Source organism: Rhopalosiphum maidis, chromosome 2 (assembly GCF_003676215.2).
Source record: "Rhopalosiphum maidis isolate BTI-1 chromosome 2, ASM367621v3, whole genome shotgun sequence".
NCBI classification, from domain to species: Eukaryota; Metazoa; Arthropoda; class Insecta; order Hemiptera; family Aphididae; genus Rhopalosiphum; species Rhopalosiphum maidis.
Window position 1 is genome coordinate 38445575 of NC_040878.1, and position 20246 is coordinate 38465820.

At 25.0% G+C, this 20246-nt stretch overlaps 1 protein-coding gene across 4 annotated transcripts; it reads right to left on the reverse strand.

The window, feature by feature from the left end:
• Positions 1–1250: 1250 nt before the first annotated feature.
• Positions 1251–13082, reverse strand: LOC113555275 (ABC transporter G family member 23-like). 4 transcript variants are annotated; one of them, XM_026959694.1, is made up of 15 exons: positions 13022–13082; positions 7657–7831; positions 6456–6588; positions 6051–6205; positions 5781–5888; positions 5590–5683; positions 4340–4492; positions 3747–3874; positions 3252–3468; positions 2971–3148; positions 2762–2877; positions 2623–2693; positions 2309–2397; positions 2028–2204; positions 1518–1837 (listed from the first exon to the last, which is right to left on the reverse strand). In XM_026959694.1, the coding sequence occupies exons 2-15, from the start codon at positions 7797–7799 to the stop codon at positions 1518–1520; spliced, it is 2082 nt and encodes a 693-aa protein (XP_026815495.1). In that variant the 5' UTR covers positions 7800–7831; positions 13022–13082. The 4 variants fall into 4 exon arrangements, with proteins under 4 accessions (XP_026815496.1, XP_026815495.1, XP_026815493.1 ...); XM_026959692.1 differs by lacking the exon at positions 13022–13082 and adding an exon at positions 11643–11785; XM_026959693.1 differs by lacking the exon at positions 13022–13082 and adding an exon at positions 11639–11710.
• Positions 13083–20246: the final 7164 nt, after the last annotated feature.

Genomic DNA, 20246 nt, shown 5'->3' on the forward strand with positions numbered 1-20246 from the left:
AGGAAAATTCCACAAATATTTTTTCTTCTTTACACAAAAAAAGATGTTTCACATAACGAATAAAGTTTTAAAAAAAATATGTACAATATCATCAAAATAAATTTCATTAAATAAAATTGTAATGGAATTATTATATCAACAACTATAGAGCCGTTCTTCGAGTAACCCACCTTGTTTTTATTGTTTCTATATGTGTTTTAAGTTTTAACACAGCAAAGTTTATATTTTTAATCTTATTTTTGATACAAATACTGTAATATTTAAAAATAATAGGTTATTTGAAGATCCCTAGTAGTCTGAACATTAAAGATTCAAAATAGATAAAATACAATAAATAAATTGTTGAAATGTTATATTACCACCTATATGACATAATATCATTCTCCTGTCGTACGCCTGGCATGACAAAAAATAAAAATTACGACAGTAATGTACCTTAAAAAGTCTATCCGCAACTCCGAGGGATCATATAAAGTACTCGTACAATATTATTATAATGCATTTACATTATTTTAATAACACACATAACTACATAAGATAGTAGATACCTAAAAACAGATTAAACGGCAACGGTTGAGTAATGCTTTACTTTTCCAATATTAGCGTGCTGCTTACTTTTTAGGGTTTAGATGCATAATGATTATAGGTAAGTAAATATAATTTTAACGATTAATTTGAAATATAATATAATTAAAAATGAGGTGATAAATAAATAGATAAGTAAATTCTGTAAACACAATTATAAAATATAAATAAATAAAAAAACGAATTCAAGTTTCCATTTGTAATAAATTGATTATTAAATTATTTTCAATTTTGTGTTTAATAATTAATTTGTACCTATATAAATGTGATACAGAAATTTCAATATTTTCGATTAATTAATATATTTAAAATCTGCAATTTATTTTTATTAATCTATGACTTAAAATAAAAAATAACTAATTTAAAAACAGAAGGTTCCCTAGTTTGAAAATTTATAAACATCATGTTTATTGTTTATCATTATATACATAAGATGTATATAATAGTATATACTATAGATACATATACTGAAGATGGTGCAGCGATAGCCAACGGGATTGAATTAGGAGTAAAACAGAGGGACAGCGATTCCTGGATGATGTTATATTCGTAACAACTAAAAACTACAATATCACATAGACTAATAAAATAACTGTCAGCAATAAGATTCAAATATTATACATGATACACAAATAACGTTAAAATAATAATCAATTTTCATTAATAAAGTTATATAATTTGTTCAAAACTATTATAATTGTCGGTAATTCTATAACATTATATAATAATATAATATATATATAACACATATAGGCTTTAATTTGTTATAATTATCTAATAACCAAGAAATTAATAAAAAAAAAAAAGTTGAAAACCTAATTTTAAGCAGTATAAAACACAATCTGCATCATTTTGACACAATATAATAAACGGACGTAATCTTAACTTGTACATGACTTATAATACATTTATTTACATTTTATTTATAAATATTATTTGGTAACATTTCGTAAACCGTTGTTTTTCTTCACCACAATTATGGTAACCAACATAAATACACCAATCCATCCAGATGCGGACAAAAATCCTTTATAAACCGTTGGATGCGTAATCGACCAATCCCTGGCAGACAGAGCCCTGAACGACTCCGTTGACAACGTGATCGGCAAAATCCATCCAACCGATCTCAGTATCCAATGCATGCCTTCCAGCGGCCAAATCATTCCACTGAGCATAGCTAAAGGGAAGAAACTGCCCAAGCCCATGAACGTGGCAGACGTATCAGTGTTACAGAACACAGAGACCATAAATCCTTTATTAAAAAAAAAAAAAAATGTTCATATTTAGGATTATATAACTACGAGTCGACGACATTTGAACGTATAGAATGCAGCTACATAGGTAAGTTTCTAAATTCTGTTCCTATAGTTCCGTACTGGTGCTCTAGCTGCTATATTATGTATACTTTTTATACACCTATATAGTATATAGTGTTCACTTACCGTAACACATGCCACTGGTCCCCGTCAAGAATAGCAAAGACAGAGACCACACCAGACTGCCCACCATGGGATTATCGAAGAATACAAACAACACCAACATCATCAACGCCGTTTGAACGCTCAAAACGATGTACTGTACCACGATGTGAGACAATATTACTTCCGTCACAGTGACACCTTGTCAAAAAGAAAGATTCGATAAGTCGTATTAAATGCACGGGATAGTATTCGGACCGCTTAAAATTTAAATATAATTTAATTGTATTTTAAATAATTTATACCGGCAACGAGACTCCTCTCCAACAATCCTCCCATTTTTTCCATCAGTATCGCTCCCACAGTAAATACCATCGGAAGATAGAACTCAAATCTGTGAATCAAATTTTTTCATATTAAAGAGGTTATTATACACACCGTTATTAATTTATTATGATAAGCGTAAAATTGTATCGTTTGTGTAGTGTTGAACACCAAATAGTGTACATAAATACATTATTATCTATATTTCTATATATTATATATATATCGTAAGAACATATTTTTCAGTGCACGTTTCTGTTTAATTATTTATTATTTAATATGAAAATAAACCAACAATGATATTATGGCCGGAGCTGTGAAATGTCCGAAACTTGGGTTATTATCTCCATAAATCGCATCTTCCAACTAAACAAGTTCAATGAAGAAACATATTATTATACTATAATGACCAACAATTATTTCTAAATTATTACCTTGATCGGTATATCGGCCAACGCAATGGGCCAATTGCAGTCCCTGAATACACTTTCTAAAAACATCACATACCTTGAAAGCATATCCCTTCGTAATAGGTTACTCACGTATTGGTCTGTAATAACAATGAAGAAAGACTTTTAACATTAAAACGAATAACAATACCATAAAATAAAAATTTTTTTTGAAAAATAATATATGTACTTACTGGACATGTCTTGCCATATATTGACATCGCTGATGTTTAAAACTCTATCAGTTATATTTTCGGGCATTTTGATACGTGCACCGAGCGATTCTGAATAACCTTCTTCGAAATATAACACTCCCCAAACCTTATTCTTCTTAACGGCGAATTTCGCTTCGTCCAGAGAATCGTACTCTATCTGTTTTTTTTTTTAATCGTAGGAGTTGTGATTTAATTTTTATCGACAATCGAACAAGTTAACTAATAAGTATACTGTATAACTATAATAGTTTAATACTAACCAATTTGTAACTCTTGTCCTTTAAGTTTTGTAAATACCGACAACTTAGCGGTACACTGAAATTGCATCCACTCGACGGATAATTACTGCAACTTGACATACCATTTTTAAGTTCTTCGTTGACTACTCCTAATTTCAATCCTTGAGGATCACGACCAATACAAGTGCAAAATAAGTAACATTGCACAACAGGCAAGATCATTAGGAAACACATAATCCTACACAGAACATTTGTAAAATTAATATACAATGGCATTAATATTACTAAGTTTTAATACTTTTCAAATGCAATAATAAATTGTATAATTTATATGCCGAACACTGCGACCTGTATTGTAGAATAAAATAGTAATTTATGAATATGATCGGTCAAAAAATAATAGATTTTTTTTATGGTTTACTATAACAATTTCAATTATTGAACTATAATTTAGATTCTGTGGCGAGTGACAAAATATAATGACAAAATGTATTTATTCTGATATTTAGTACTTACGGTATATTTCTTTTCATCCAGTAAAAGTTTTTCAATAATTGTGCTACAATTCTCGATTTTGAACAAATATTATCCGGTTTCAGTGGTGCCAATGGTTTTCTACTTGGGACGGGATATGTTTCAATATTCTGAAAATATACATTGATTATTTATAATTGTTTAGAGTTAATTCCATAATAAATTAGTAAAAAATATTTATCTCATTTAGAACTATTTCTATTGGATTTTTACAATTGGCACGTTAAACTATTAAATTAAAATTAAAATTAAAATTATATACTCAATAGTTATCATACAAAAAAAAATACCAATACATTTGGTTTAAAAAATATTTAAGAATAAAAAAAAGCAATTAAGTAATTACTATTCTAAAATAATTTAATTTTAATTTTAATATGTTTTTTCTCAGAATTGTTAACATCAATTTATTTAAAAAAATATTTGAAATGGTTTTAATCCAAAATAGTTGTATAACAAAACTTTCCTAAGGATTTACAACCAATATTATGAAAAATAAGAATAATTATTATAATAAGTATTTTAAATAAAATCTACAAGCATAATTAAACATAATTCTGGTAATTCAGACATACACAATTTTCATCTTCTTTATCCATAATACTACTTCTTGTTTGGCGTTTGCTAAGTTCTAGGAAAGCTTGTTCTAAAGTTGAGCAATTGTGTTTTAAAAGAAGTTGGCTTGGAGATTCTTCAGCTAATAATGTACCATCTCGCATTAATCCAATCTGTAAATATATAATAAAATAAATTAAACAATGTGTAAAATATCTTTATATCGCTTATTAAAAAAGGTAACATAAACGAAAAATACTCTTCGAAAAATAAATTATGAAAAATCTTTTTTCATCCCTGCCTTTTGGATTTAAATTACCACGAATTTAAAATAGTGGCTCTGACATTAGTCATTATCTAAATATCCTTTATTTGTTATTCTGTCCTCATTACGTGTATTAGCTCTCAGTATATTTTATACTTTTCCCAATTATTCAATAGACGCAACTGAAATTCTCTCCTGTGTCAATCAAACTCATTTTTACATTCCTACATCCACAATGATTTCATGCACAGAATACTACGGTCAGCCAATCAAGTTTTACTTCAATCTAATTAAATGCTTTTATTTAATTCAATTCAAATATCATTCAATATTATTTTGTATCTTACCTAATTATAGCATACACTGTTGGGAGGATGTATATGATATATAGTATAATATTTTATGCACTACTTATAAATTCACACTTAAATATACATATTATTAATTTCTTAATTGTATAATAGCCGATTTACATTTATTCTAATGTAGTATATAAAAAAAATTAAGTATAATAATTTATTAAATTATAAAATTTGACTACCTATTATAGTATTATGTAAATATATAGATATGATAAATGGGCCATCATAAAGTTCTTTACCTAAACTCAAACCAAAATTGTAATAATAATAATATCTTAACTAGTTAAAAATGATTGTCAAATTGAATAAAACTCGATTTACCCAGAAATATAACTTCAATATTTTCATAAAAAATTAATACCTAAGGTACTTGCTCATATTTCTATATAATTTAACATCAGTTTCTTCAAAAAAGCTTTTCGAAAATAATTACAATAAAATATTTCATTTTGTAGTTATATATTGTTATAATCATCAAAATACTTTAAATTTAAAATTAGATTAAATATATATACAATTAATATATTTATATATTAATTTATATTTATTATAACCAGCCATTATATCTTGTATTATTTCATAATGTAATATATTATGCACTGTTGTTCTCGTATAAATGTTTATTTAATTAATAATTACTAACCGTATGTGCTTGTCTGGCTTCTTCAATATAATGTGTAGTAATCACAACTGTTTTATTTCCATTAGCTGTCATGTCTAGAAGATGTTGCCAAATGCTACACAATACAGTCATTTATTACCAAATAAATAAATAAGACAAACAAAAAAAATTGGTTATAAATTATAATTAACATTATATATATATGTACTTACCTAGCACTCAATACAGGATCTACCCCTACGGTAGGTTCGTCTAAAATAAGAAGTTGAGGATCGTGAAGCAATGCAACTGCAAAAGACACTCTTCTTTCTTGACCACCACTATAAAATAATATTACTATAAATGTTAAAGTCATAAATACTTTTATACTTAAATAAATGTTTATATTGTCAATCTTAAATAAATTTAAAATTATAAATTATTTGAATATGTTGTGAGTTAATGACTAGCAATATACATAAACAATAAACGTTTAAATTTACCTCAGTCGACTAACAATATTATTTTCATTTGGCAGTTCTAAAAATTTTAACAGTTCATACGTTCTGGTTTCTATTTGTTTATGACTCATACCAAATAAACGGCCATAATAGGTCATTGTTTCTTTAATACTAAATTCTTGGTACAGAGCGAGTTCCTGAAAAAAATGTATGTAATACTATTAATACTTAAATAAACTTATTTATCAATGTATCTACACTAGGGGCGAATTTACGCATAGGCAACCTAGGCACGGGCCTAGGGCGCAGTATCTTTCGGAGGCGCCTGTAATTTTTCAGGTTATTTCTACTTTTATTTATATAATATAATAGTGTTTTAATGCCGTGGGGCAAAAAAATGGTAAATCAGTCCCTGATCTACGCCTAAAATATTTTAACAATAATTACTTGAGGCATATATCCGATGTTAGACTTCGTCCTTGCTTTGACTTGTATATCCCCAGCATCGAGCTGACACCGTCCAACCATACAGCTGAGTAAAGTAGTTTTACCACAACCACTGGGACCGAGAAGACCATATCTATGAACCCAAATAATTCAATAAATTATACAGATATATTATAACATTAATTGTAATATTATACTTTTAAGCTAATATAGGTTACGTCATTTACAAAGATTTTCTTATAAAATTTAATAGAGCAATAATATGATTATTTGTAGGTATATTGTATGGTTATTTAAGTCTAATAGCTTGCCATAAACAGTTAGGTATCTTTTACTTTCCAAATTGTAATTATATTTATTTTTTAAATATGTTATAAGAGGTTGGTTTTGCATACAAAATTGCGGCAGCTTTTTTGGCCAGCGCATGAATTCAACAAACCTATATTGACTTTATATAGTATATACAAATTAAAAATCATAACATATTACCTAATATTATTATCAAGTCTTAATATTTCAATCAATCGTTATAATTTAATTGTTACATTTAAAAAATATTATGATTATATGTGTTATTTAAAATGTTTATTATTTCATATCATTGAGTAGTATGTGATTATTTTCAACTTTTTAAAAATAACAATCCCTTTGTGTCAATTTTATTAAATACTACCTATTTTTTTGTTTTTATTGTATAGGTAGGTATATAAAATATAACTGATATAGAAAGTTTACATAATTAGTAAAGACATAATGATGTACAACATATTTATATTATGCCATTGCATCAATGACCCTGATGTATCGTTAATTGTAATCGCCTTTCTCCAGCTATGATATAATAGATATATATATATGTTCGATACAACACACAAATTGTTGATTAGTATAGGTACTTGTTACTTATATATTAAGATAGGTAAAAATATTTTTTTCCAAATCATTTATTACCGTTCTGTCTTACCTACTAATTATTACTATAAAAGTAAGAGTAAAGATACTTTTTTAAAATAGCAATAATGTATTTTTTCGATTTCATGTGGATAGTATTATACACTCAGGTTTTAAACCTCAGGATAGTTTTTTCATCTAGAATTTTAACTATGGGTTTATATTATGACTATATAATAAATTATTAAAATATTTAAATTTTGAACTATTTTCCAATAGGAATAATAATATTTAATATTAATTTTCTTACATAGTTCCTTCGGGTACAGTCATGTTGAGACCTCTCAAAACGACACTGTAAGGATTGTATCTCTTGTATGCGCCTCTGACCATAATGGCTGGAGGATTATCACCCCCATACTTATCACTAAGAGCCATTCCGGGTGATTCCATTTTTAAATAATTCTATACTATCAACTCATCACCTGAAATAAAATCAATCATAAAGGTATACATTGTGGAAAGGGTTAAACACATTATTATTATTATACAAACAAATATACACAATATTATTTTCGTATTATTACAATATACTTTAGGTGACTTTTCTAACTCTTAATATTTTCATCTTTATTATTATTATTAATTTAAAATGCTTGTTACATTATTACATTAATGCTTAATTCGAAGTTTTTTGTTTCGTTAATGTTACCTAGGTACTATTTAGTATTTAGAACTGAAAATGTTCTATTATTTCACTAATTATTTATCAATTAATATTATTTAAGAATCAATCAAGCATATATATATATATATATATATAGGAGCAGTAAAAATGTCATATTTATTTTACATTATAATCCTCGTCTATAGATATTAAATTATTATACTTAACTTTTTATAATTTATTTAACATGTCTTTTATTAGTTATAATATACGCACCCAGAGGCCAACTCTCAATGAAAATTTTCTAAAAGTTCTTAATGCGTATCCCTATATACATTTTCACAATAATCTAATTCTTTAATAATATTCTTGAAATTTTCTTTGATATTTCAAACCAAATCACTGAGAAATTATGTGAGCATTATAATTTATATAGTTATCATAGTTACGCAAACTCCACCGGAGGTGCGCATTATGCACAGATAATCACTAAGATTAATTCAATTGAAATTTCTTAAACACATCCAAGGCTATATAATCAAAAACAACCCACATAAAAATTTGTAATATTTATGTTTGTTACCTATTACATCTTTTTATAAAAAATAAATTTGTTATACATTTAAAATATAGCTACCTGAAAATACATATATAAAAAAATAATGCCTACATAATAATACTTTTAATACTTTAAATTTATATTACTAACTAGTTAACTAACCCAGATTCGTCGTGGAAAAAATAAAAATATATAAATTATTCAAAAGCTTCGTCGGAATTAGATGAGCATTTTTTAAATATATATGATTGATAAAAGTATACGATGAAAATAAAAATTCTATTGTATTGCTATAAAATAATACTTAATTGCAATTGAATAAAAATATTAAGTACTCACTCAATATTGAAAATATAGTTTATATTTTAAAACGTTAAACTAATCAAATAATTAAAGATTTTCTAAATTGAATTAAAAATTATCATAATTTTTATTATGTAAAATAAAATATTATTGTGTTAGATAAATACGTTACAAACATTTATTACGTTACCTAAATTTGAATCCAAAAATTATATATTATAATTCATATAATCTAAATTAATAATTGATCTGTATATAATCAAATATTGATATCTGTACAACTTTATTAATCTACTAAAAGATATATTAACTATTAAACATGTTATTAATAAGTAATAACAACAAAATGTTTTGTCCATCCTCTCTTATAGTATTCATTAAGTAGGTACTAAAATAATTAAAATAATTACCTTTACTCAACTAATATTTTTTTAGTTTTACTTTTTATAAGTTATTACAGATAATAAAATCTATAGAGATATAATAAATATCTTTATTACTTATGATTCAATTTTAGTTAAATATTTTCTAAACAAATTAGAAAATGTATAATTAGCAATAGTATAGATACATACTATGTGTGTATATTTAAATATTAAACAATATATAATATAAATTTTCCAAAAAAACTACATTCTTCCTGTTCTGTGACGTGTTACCGTGTAAACCACTCTGCACAGCCCCCAAAACCCCTCCCTCTAGAGCTCCTATGGATCCTAATCTACCCGTTGCGTTAAATATTTATAGGTATCGCCTTCCCATCCTCGTTGTGAGTTTAATAATGACATAGGTACATCAACCTATATTAAATATCAATTGTATATTAATATATAAATTTGATGTCGTATAATAAGGTAATAAAGTTAACAAAAAATTTACTTTTAAATTAATTTATGAATGTTTTTATGTATTTCATTGTATTGATTATTACGCTTTATGACTCAATGAGAACAAAAACTTACAGTTTTGTGATTTTACCAAATGCAAAATAATATTCGTTGAATAGGTTGTCGATTTTCACATTGATATTTATAATATTTATGCATGTCACATGTGTAATACGTGTATGACGTCATAAAGCATTGTATACATATTTCGTTAATCGAACTCGAAGTCAGTTTGAATGTACAAATATTATTATTATTTTGTTTTGTATTTCACATAAGTATTCTATGCAATATTTTTTTGCCTTGTATTGAAGTTCTCAATATATATTTCGAGGACTTAAATGAAAGAATTTTAAATCTATTGCTATATAAAAATTTAGGTATTTTATTATTTATCATTTTCACCTTATTCGAGTTGATTGGTTCATATAGAATACAAGCATGCAGTACATTAATAAAAATATTTTAAAATTATAGTACATACAAATCGTTATTGAATACTAAATAATAATAAACTCTATACAACATTTATTCGCATTGATATTAAATCAAACACGTTGATGAATGTTGATGTATTTACAACTATTGAACTAAGATTATGAAAACGTGTATATCTAAATAAACAGAAATAAAATAAAATGAGACATAACTGAATAAAAACTAGTATTTTCTATCTCGTTTTATTATTATAAGTGTATATTATATACACATGCGTTGGTATTTTTTGTATTATTATTATTATTATTATATATCCTGGTATACGGAATGATTTCTGAGTGAAAGTGGTCAGCGCGTAAGAAACCAGTTGGGTGCTCATAACAACCACGTCTGTTACATAATTGTGTACAAAATATCCAGAGAGCAAGTGACCTAATATTATCGAACTCGAACGGGTTATTGAACACAGTTCCGACTTTTAATGATGAGAATTTCCGGTATCTAACCATAATTATAATATACGATATTAATATTATAACATTGTGTACATATATAAAATATAATAAATATATTAAATATAATGTGACCACATTATATCTATAATAATATAATATTATAATTCTATGCGTGTATATTTTAGTAGAATATTGTGTCATACTCTTAAAATTTAAATTCAGCCCTATTGCGGAATGTATGTGCTGTAGACTTAACACACAAATACTCGATCAATTTAGAAAACTTTGGAATATTTATTCAATCTACCTTAGTGGTACCTATCTATCTGCTTAACAATAATATCATGTCAACATTATTATTATTATTATGAATGTGAGCTAGGTGTTTTATTCTAATTTAACACATGACATTTATCTTCAATATATTATATTCTTTTGAGTTTAGGGCGACTTTACGATTTAGAATACGTGCATGGAGGTACAATTTGAACCATGATAGTGACATCTAGTAAAAATTGCACATATAATTATAATATTAACTATACAGTACCTATATTATATTCATATTGTCTACAAATACTCGCCATTCATAATTTTTTACAATAACCATCATAATTGTTATATATTTTTAGAATAAAATAATTGTATATTATCTATTAATATATATTATAATAAATGTATCTATGAATTAATAATTAATAATTACTGATTATATTAATATTCAAATTACTAGAAAATTATTAAAATGCTTTGCTTATTTTTATAAACTATTCATAGATTTTCCAAATGCAAAAAACAAATTCAATATATTCAAAATAAAAACACTATATTTACTTCTCAAAAGTACAATTAATACAACAGTAGGTACAATATTAATTAAATTGCTTCTTAATGTTCATTAATGTAAAATAAAAAAACAGCCTGCATAATATAATTAGACTACAATTTTGACGTTTAAAATGTTAATTAAAATTATTACTTACGTACCATTAAAGAGTGAAACAAGTAAGAAAGATCGTACGGATTACACGTGTGTCTTACAAGACTAGAATACGTATACTGTGGTACATGTGACGGGATAACCAATTGTTGATGGTAGCTCAGAATAATGACGTAACCCTTTTACCGAGTCCTTCTTAAGATAGTTCTGTTATAAACATAAGGAAGGGATATGGTAGTAAGTATCGCTCGTCTTAACATCAAAGGTGCAATATTTACAATTTGGACATTAGAAACAAAACGATAACATTATGAATAATAATTAAAAAATGGATGGTAAGGTACGGATTGAATTTTATCGAATTATTATACTGATCAATTATCTTATTATTTTTAATGTTGTAACATGGAAATAGAATATACTCTTATGTGAATATTTTTATTTAGGTAATAATAAAAATACTAATTATTTTTTATATAAGTATAAAGATCAATATATTTATACATATTATACGCAAGTGCAAAATGTATATCTGTATGTGCTTAGATGAAGTATGGGGGGGGGTTTGGATGTGTTTAAAATTTAGCTCCCTCATATTTTATGTCATTTTTGACTAATTAATTTTATATTAATAATAATATTGTTGAAGAAGTTATTAAATATGTGATTATTTAATTAGAGTATGCATAGGCGTAAATATGGGGATACTTTGTGAGTCTTATCTCCCTTAAATAAGCCATAACCCTACAAAAATTCAGAACTTAAATTTTAAAACAATTTTCAGGAATATGTTTAATTCCTTAGTGAAATAATATAGTTTAAAATTAAAAAAATCAGTTTTTGAATAGCTGTATTATTTTAAAAAAAAATGAAGTGAACATATACTTAGTACATTACTATATATTTTTAAAAAAAAATAAATATCTGAAATCTTTCAGTGGGTTGACATAAAAATTTAAAAATTATTTTTTGATTATTATTTATTATTATACAATTTCACGTTGCTTACCATTTTCACGTCCTAAAAAATAATTTTTACCGTCACTTATCAGCACTTCTCAAATGATAATCAGGATCCAAAAAATAATAGAAAGTTATGGATTTAAAAAAAAATGAATTTATATTTTAAATTATAAAATAGCTTTTTAATATATGACAATAGACAATCATCTTAATACTATACGTCATATTTATAATCATTTGTGAGTTATGCAATCCTTTAAATACCAATGTGATACAGTATAATTACATTTTTATCATTTAACTATGTGTTAAATACATCGATTAATAAGAAATAATAATAAAAGGTATGGCTGCAATATGATGACTGGCAAGACGCTTTAAACTTAAAAACACTTGATAGTAAATTAATCACATCATATTCAAATATTAATATTCAGTATAGTATATAGTTATTATATGTTACCCAAAAATGCCAAATGGTCGAAATGATGAAAGGAGCGATACTCGCTATATATATATATCTTCACTGTTTATTGTCGTATTTTTGGAGAGCCACTACAAAGAACTTTGAAAATTAAAGATTTAAAATGTAAAATAGCATATTAATGATCACAGTATAAATCATATGGCCGATACCTACAACTGTTTTATTTAAGCTTTATGCACTAAAGATAGCAAGATAGCTACATCTGATTGTTTTCACCAGTTTCTTTAGACGATTTATAATGTTATAATTTCCGTCAGTGCTTAAACATTTACCTTTATAAAAAGTTAAGTATGAAACTATTCAAAATGTATATAAGACACAACACCGTACCATATCTACTGAAATACTGCACTAACTACACACGCAACAAAGCCTAAAAAGTTTTTAGATAAGTATAATTTAAAATGTCTATTCGTAAGATAACAAATAATGAAATAATCAATGAAACATATATAATGTGTTTCCTATTAAAATTAATGATTATATCAATACAAGAATTAATTAAATGTTTATTAGTTATATAAAATCACATATTGCATACAGTTATACCATACCGATATTATAATTTATATAATGTACATATAAAAAGTTTAAAATTAAAAAGTTGATATTATATTGTATTATAAATACTTGTAGGACATAGATCTTAATAGTAAAGATCATATTATATAAGTACTTAATTATTTGTTTATATTATTGGTTGAATAGAAAATTTACTATCCATATAAATGATACAAAAGCCACTAAACAGGAGAGGAGAAAATTCCAAACCTACATATTATATCGAAATATTATATAAAATATTAAAATAGACGATATTCATTCATATCATGGTATAGCTCGTACAATATTAACTATGTAGGTTTAAATGTTCGATATTTGATTTCGATTTTCGGTAGCATAAAATATGATAAGGGGTGAGTACATAAAATATATTAATGGACAAAAATTGTTAATACCTAACTATAAGGCTTTAAATGTAGTGACAATTTTAAAAATGACCCCTAAAAAGTATTTGTGTCGAATTTCCAATTTAAACTGAACCGTTCAACTGTAAAGAACTCTTGGAGCATTACTATCCAAAAATTATACACTGAATACTGACGTATTAAAATAATAAACTTAGCTTCTAATCTAAAAATACGATAAAATAGATAATTAAAGTACATATGTATTTAGAAATGTATTTAAATATATTTTGTAATATAGAAATAATTGTACTTATACATTGCGTTTTTTTAGATTGGACATCTAAATACCAACTATCATATTACCTGTAATTCTTAAAAAATTGAGTTTAGAACCTAAACCTTGGGTAAAAAAAAATATTAATTTTTCATATCGCATAAATATATGTAAAAATATTAGGCCGTTCTAACTTCTAAGCCACTCAGTTATCCTTGAAACAAACAGAACCATTTAAATGTATTGGAGACTGGAGTATATGAATAAATACTTTTAGAAAGTTTATCCTTGAGTTTTATAAGATAGGTACGTACCCAAAATAATCGTTGATAAACTTCCTATATTAAAAATATTAAGGAACGAATTGGTGTATCGCATGGTCATAATAAATAATAATATAAAATACGCAACGTTAAGGTTACAATACGTATATTGTTGTTTACGATTACGATTGCTACGTATATATAAATAAATAACTGAAGACCAAATGACCTATACCTAGTGTACCCATAGTGTGTCTAAACGACTAAATCTATAAACCTAATATACATATATATGTATTCTATATACATACCATTCATTGTATATTTGTATAGTTTACATGTTTATTTTAGTGAATCTATTTATTAATATCTATACAAAAGTTACTGACCACAGTTAACAAAATAATAAACAGATAATTAAATACGTCATTCGATGTTAGTAGTAGATGTAATAATTTAAATAAAATTTAAAAAATACCTGAAGATTGTAGTACAACTTTTCGGGAATTATAATTTTCATTTTAATAATAAAACTGTGTTAAAATTAACCTTTTCAACAATAGCATATTATAATTTAAAAGTACAGTTAATAAATTATCATTATATGTTAAAATGAAAACAATTTCACAACCTCATACTGCTTGTGTTGCTAACCGATCTATAAATACAAGTATGTATAAGCAATAAATTATAGTATTTTTTCAATAATAGTAATAATAAAATAGGTGTATAATGTATAATAATAATAGTTTAAATAAGTTAAAGTTGATCATAAACGAATAGCAGTAGATACTTGAAATTTTCACCAAATAATTATGTTAAAATTTTTTAATCACGTATAATTTTAAATATATTTTGACTCTTTTTGAGCTACATAGTCATTTGAAATTTTCCATTTTTCTTAATTCTTTTTTATACATAAATGGCAATAAAAAATTTTTCGCTGAATCAAAATGCTTGAAAATGTTATATATAATTCTTTATACATTTTTCATTTACTAATTCAAAAATATCCAAAATAATTACAATATCTTTTATAAGAATTTAACAGTAGAATTTTTACAAAATTCGTAAAATTTCAAATATTTTTTAATTACTTTGTACTTTTTCTTTTATGAGGACGCATATTATGTTGTATTCATCTTATAAATGTAAAATATAGAAAATTTGCGTTAACGGAATCAATTTTATGCTGTCAGTTTTCATATTGAGTCAATTGTCATATAATGAATGGCTTTTCATAGGATTTTATTAATATTTTAATTTATAAGTAAGTTACGATTATTTTAAAGTTTTAATATTTTACATAACTATAACTTACTTTAAATTAAAATATCAATAAAAACTTATGAGATTCCCTAGATAATATTATAACCTTTAAGTTTGATGATAAGTAAATGTACTCTAATATTAAAACTAACAGCATAAAACTGATAATAATAATAATAATAATACAAAAATTACAATAAATCACATTAAGTATTTCAATATAACAATAAGTCAATCTTAATTCATATATTCAATAGTAAGGATTAAATTGATTAGATTAAAGTAGTACCAATTTTAACATCTGCAATTTAAATAAATGAAATTTAACTATTTAACTATTACGTATATAATATTTTATTATGTAATGCCATCTATTAAATTAGGATAGTACTAACCACTAGTATGTGTATTACATGATCATAAGGGTTTGAATTATGGACGTTTCTAATCAAATTTATTTCATGGACTGTCTTATTTTTTAGGATATGGATTTAAGGCTTAAAATTTAAAGTATACTTTGTTATTAGTGCATATAATTTGCATATTTTATAGACTCTTAGTAAATAAATGAACTATTTCCTCCTTTTGTATCTAAGTAATATAATAATTTACGTACCTATAACCTAAACTTCAATATAAATATTCAGTCTTCAAGTAAAATCTATACTAATTCGGCAATTATATTGATAATAAAATATAAAACAAAACCAAGGAAATTTTCGCCTTGTTAACTAAACAGCTAATAAAGTTGTGGATCGCCGTTACAAAAAGGTTGGGAAACACTGCTCTTTGCTGTTCCGAACTAGCTAGTATAAATATTAAGATATTTTATGAACATAATTCGAACAGAACGTAATATTCGAGTACATATTATATAATTATGTAGGTAATTACCTACAGTACGGTTTTACGATTTAACCGTTTATCGTTGGCATATATTTGTATTTTTTAAAATCATTGAAATCGTTAATCTTCTCTGACGTTTGAAATTAGCCAAAGATAATAGATATTATAAATCACATGTTCATTTATAGAATTCTTACAACTAATTAGTCTAATCGTCTGATTTCCTATATCAGCTGATTGTCGCATGCCAAACTAAACCATCCAAAATAATCCATACGCTTGTAAAATAGCTGCAAGACCTACAATTTGTTAACCAAGTATGTTTAATTAATAATTATTATTAAATATTTATTAAAATAATTAACATTGGGCGCACATGATATAACATAGTATAATTTTACTATTACGAAGTTAGATTTAACTATAGTGTATTCTTTGCTAATTACTGTAGTACTGTCTGTAGTTGTATGTATGTCTAAAAAAAAATTAAATCCAACCAAAAGAACAATCCACTTCTCGAATCTCGATGTTATACATTATTAATTAACAGTTAACGCCACGCGTAATGACAGTTCTGTAGCATTTTCAAATATTAAATTTAATGAATTAATTAATATTTATTACTTATTCAGTTATAGTGTTAGGTGTATAGTATATTATACCACAGAATAGAACAATAATTTACTGATAGCTAGGTGTAATTATAAGCTATATAAATTCTATTTTATAAAATATCTTAAAAATAAAGGATGACATACTACGATAATATATTCGTCATAACAATGCTAAAGTAATTATAAGACAAAGATTAATTGATATATTTAAAAATTTTAAATACTAGTTAATGGTTTCCATGACAGCAATATTTTTATTTTATTATTTTTTATTAAAAATAAATTTCAATTTCAATTTAAAAAATAAACTCTGCCAAGGAATTAAAAACCAGGTAGATTGTATAACGTAAATATACAACCGTAGAAAGTAAATAGGTAGATTGATTTTAGATTATAAAAATTGTTATAAAACTTAATATTTTTACCTACCTAACTATACATGAATAGAGATAATAAAATGTAGAACATTTTTTTTTTTAATGTGGAAAGTATCGTAATAATATAACCTCACTGCCTATACGTATTAATATCGATTGTACCCCATCATTGAGAATTGGGGTAAGTCACTAAAATTTATTTATTAAATTTGAATTCAATGATAAATTGTTGTCTATAAGAACAATTATAAACCAAGGCGATCTGTAGTCAGCCTATATTTTATAATATTAAAGTAATTTATATTTTACTATTATATGTAGTAATATAATAGGTTGAGCCGTTGAATTAATTATAAACAAATAAAGCTCGCCGTTTTTTTCTCACAGAATAATTTGTAAAAATGTAATAATTTGCAATAAATAATATTATTATTGTAGAGGTACATAGTACATTATTTAATTTAACCTAAAAATATGTATTTCTTTTACAAATTTATGCTTTATGAATTTAAAAAATGTACCCTCTCTGAATAACAGACACCTCCGAATAGCAGACAAAATTTTGGTGACCAATAGAGTCCGTTATTAAAAGGTTTCACTGTATTTGGTGAAAATTTCTAGTTTATATATTATTTATTAATTTTGAGAAATTACCTATTTTTTCCAAACGTGTTTTCTATCTTACCCAATTATTTTTAACATTAAAGATAAACCTACTTAAATAGTCTTACATTTTACCACCCAAAATTCCTAGAATGAATTTGCAACTAGAAACCACTTTTACAGTATTATCAAAGAATTTTTGATCCAAAATGTGATGACAGATAAATAACAATAAAAACTCGCATCATTATAAATTCAATACAATATCACTCCGCCCAAATTCTAAAATGTATGTAGCCATTCAATTGAGTACCAAACTTAAAATATCATAAGCATAAATAGATTTTTCATTTTTTATTTTGGTAATAATAATTTAATCAAACCTATTTACTTATTATTTATTTTTATGTTTCTATATACAAAATTAAACTATATTCATAATTTATGTTTATGTTCTAAATAATGTTATGAATGCTGTAAGTATTATATTACTATATGTACTGGTAATGTTTATTCATTTTTAAATTGTATGATAAAAGAATAAGTCTGTTTGTATAAAATAAATAAAACAATTTAATTAAATAAATAATAAAATCGTACATTTTTTGTAAAATAGTATTTATTTTTTTAAGTAACTTAATAGTTAATATTACTTGTGTAAATTTAATAATAAGTATCTCACGTAATTATGTTAAAAGCATTATTCGGCAGTATATTATAAAGATGCATCAGCTGCACATTACCTATATTATTGTAATATACATAAGAATATAAATTATTTACTATAAAGTCGTCGACCATTTAAAAATTCCAAATATTATATTATGATTTATAATGTATATAAATATAATATTATATAGACTATATTATTATAGTCGTCAGCTATACCTACCAATAAAATTAATAATATAAATAATTACATATTTTACATTTGTCTCTGCTATTACTATATACCTTGTATGAATCCATAGCTAATAACTTATAATTACAACAAAAATAACTACGATGATATTACTGTCAAAACTGCAAACGCAGGTGGTTTATAAAACGGTCATGTCGAAAACTTCCTGTATATTATATTATTATTATCATTATTATATAGATATAGATACAAGTAACACGCCGACAGCTGCTGTTATAGGTACCTATACCGCGACTGCCACCGCTTGTGTAATGCATGCAAGTACGATACGTTCAGTATAAATGTGTATATTGCTATTATACTATATAGGTAGGTGCAGGTATTTATATATATGGTGTGTATATACATGCACGTAGATTTCTCCGTCTATAAAAACACTTTCCTCCGTTTCCGCACACCTTAAGGTCAATACAGGTACGGCCTTCTTTTTATTCGGTAACCGTTGCGATGATGATGATGATGATTACAACGCATTACACAATATATAATACATAGAGGTATAAATACCATCTGATCGTATATTTTGTTTATTTATGTATTATATATATATATAGGTAAGTACTATAGATACATTTACCCTGCACATTAAGAACTTATAATAATACATTTTATAATAAAACTATAACGAGTCGTTCTTATATCACAAAACAATAAAATGTTTATTTTAGTTATATTCAACTGTGTACCTGTGAATAATATACTCGCACCAGATCGACAGACATTATTTGTTTTAAAAAACAGAAATAGGCACTGATGAAATATTTTGACGGAGTGGTCGTTCATTGCTGCAATAAACATTGTTTTTGTTGTATAAATGTATAAAATAATAGTCATATAGACATACGTATTATAATATGCATAAATTTATAATAGATTTCATCAATTTTAATATTGATAATTTTAAAAATATGGATACTAAAACAGTTAGAAACGACCATATATAATATAAAATCTTTGATAAATAGGTACTTTTTAACGCAAAATTATTATTACTCTGAATCTACGTTGAAAAATTTTTCATAATTATTAGATATAATACCCAAATATTACCTAACCCGTTACAGCAACACAGGCCACAGCGTTATAATATTCTTTAATTCGTCCAGACAAAGATTTTGGCTT

Coding starts and splice junctions, on each gene's coding strand:
- LOC113555275 (XM_026959695.1), bottom strand. CDS start 7,799: ATGGAATCACCCGGAATGGCTCTTAGTGATAAGTATGGGGGTGATAAT. Junction 6,206..6,455: donor ACATCGGATATATGCCTCAA/GTAATTATTGTT, acceptor CATTTTTTTCAG/GAACTCGCTCTGTACCAAGA. Junction 2,878..2,970: donor TATATGGCAAGACATGTCCA/GTAAGTACATAT, acceptor TTGTTATTACAG/ACCAATACGTGAGTAACCTA.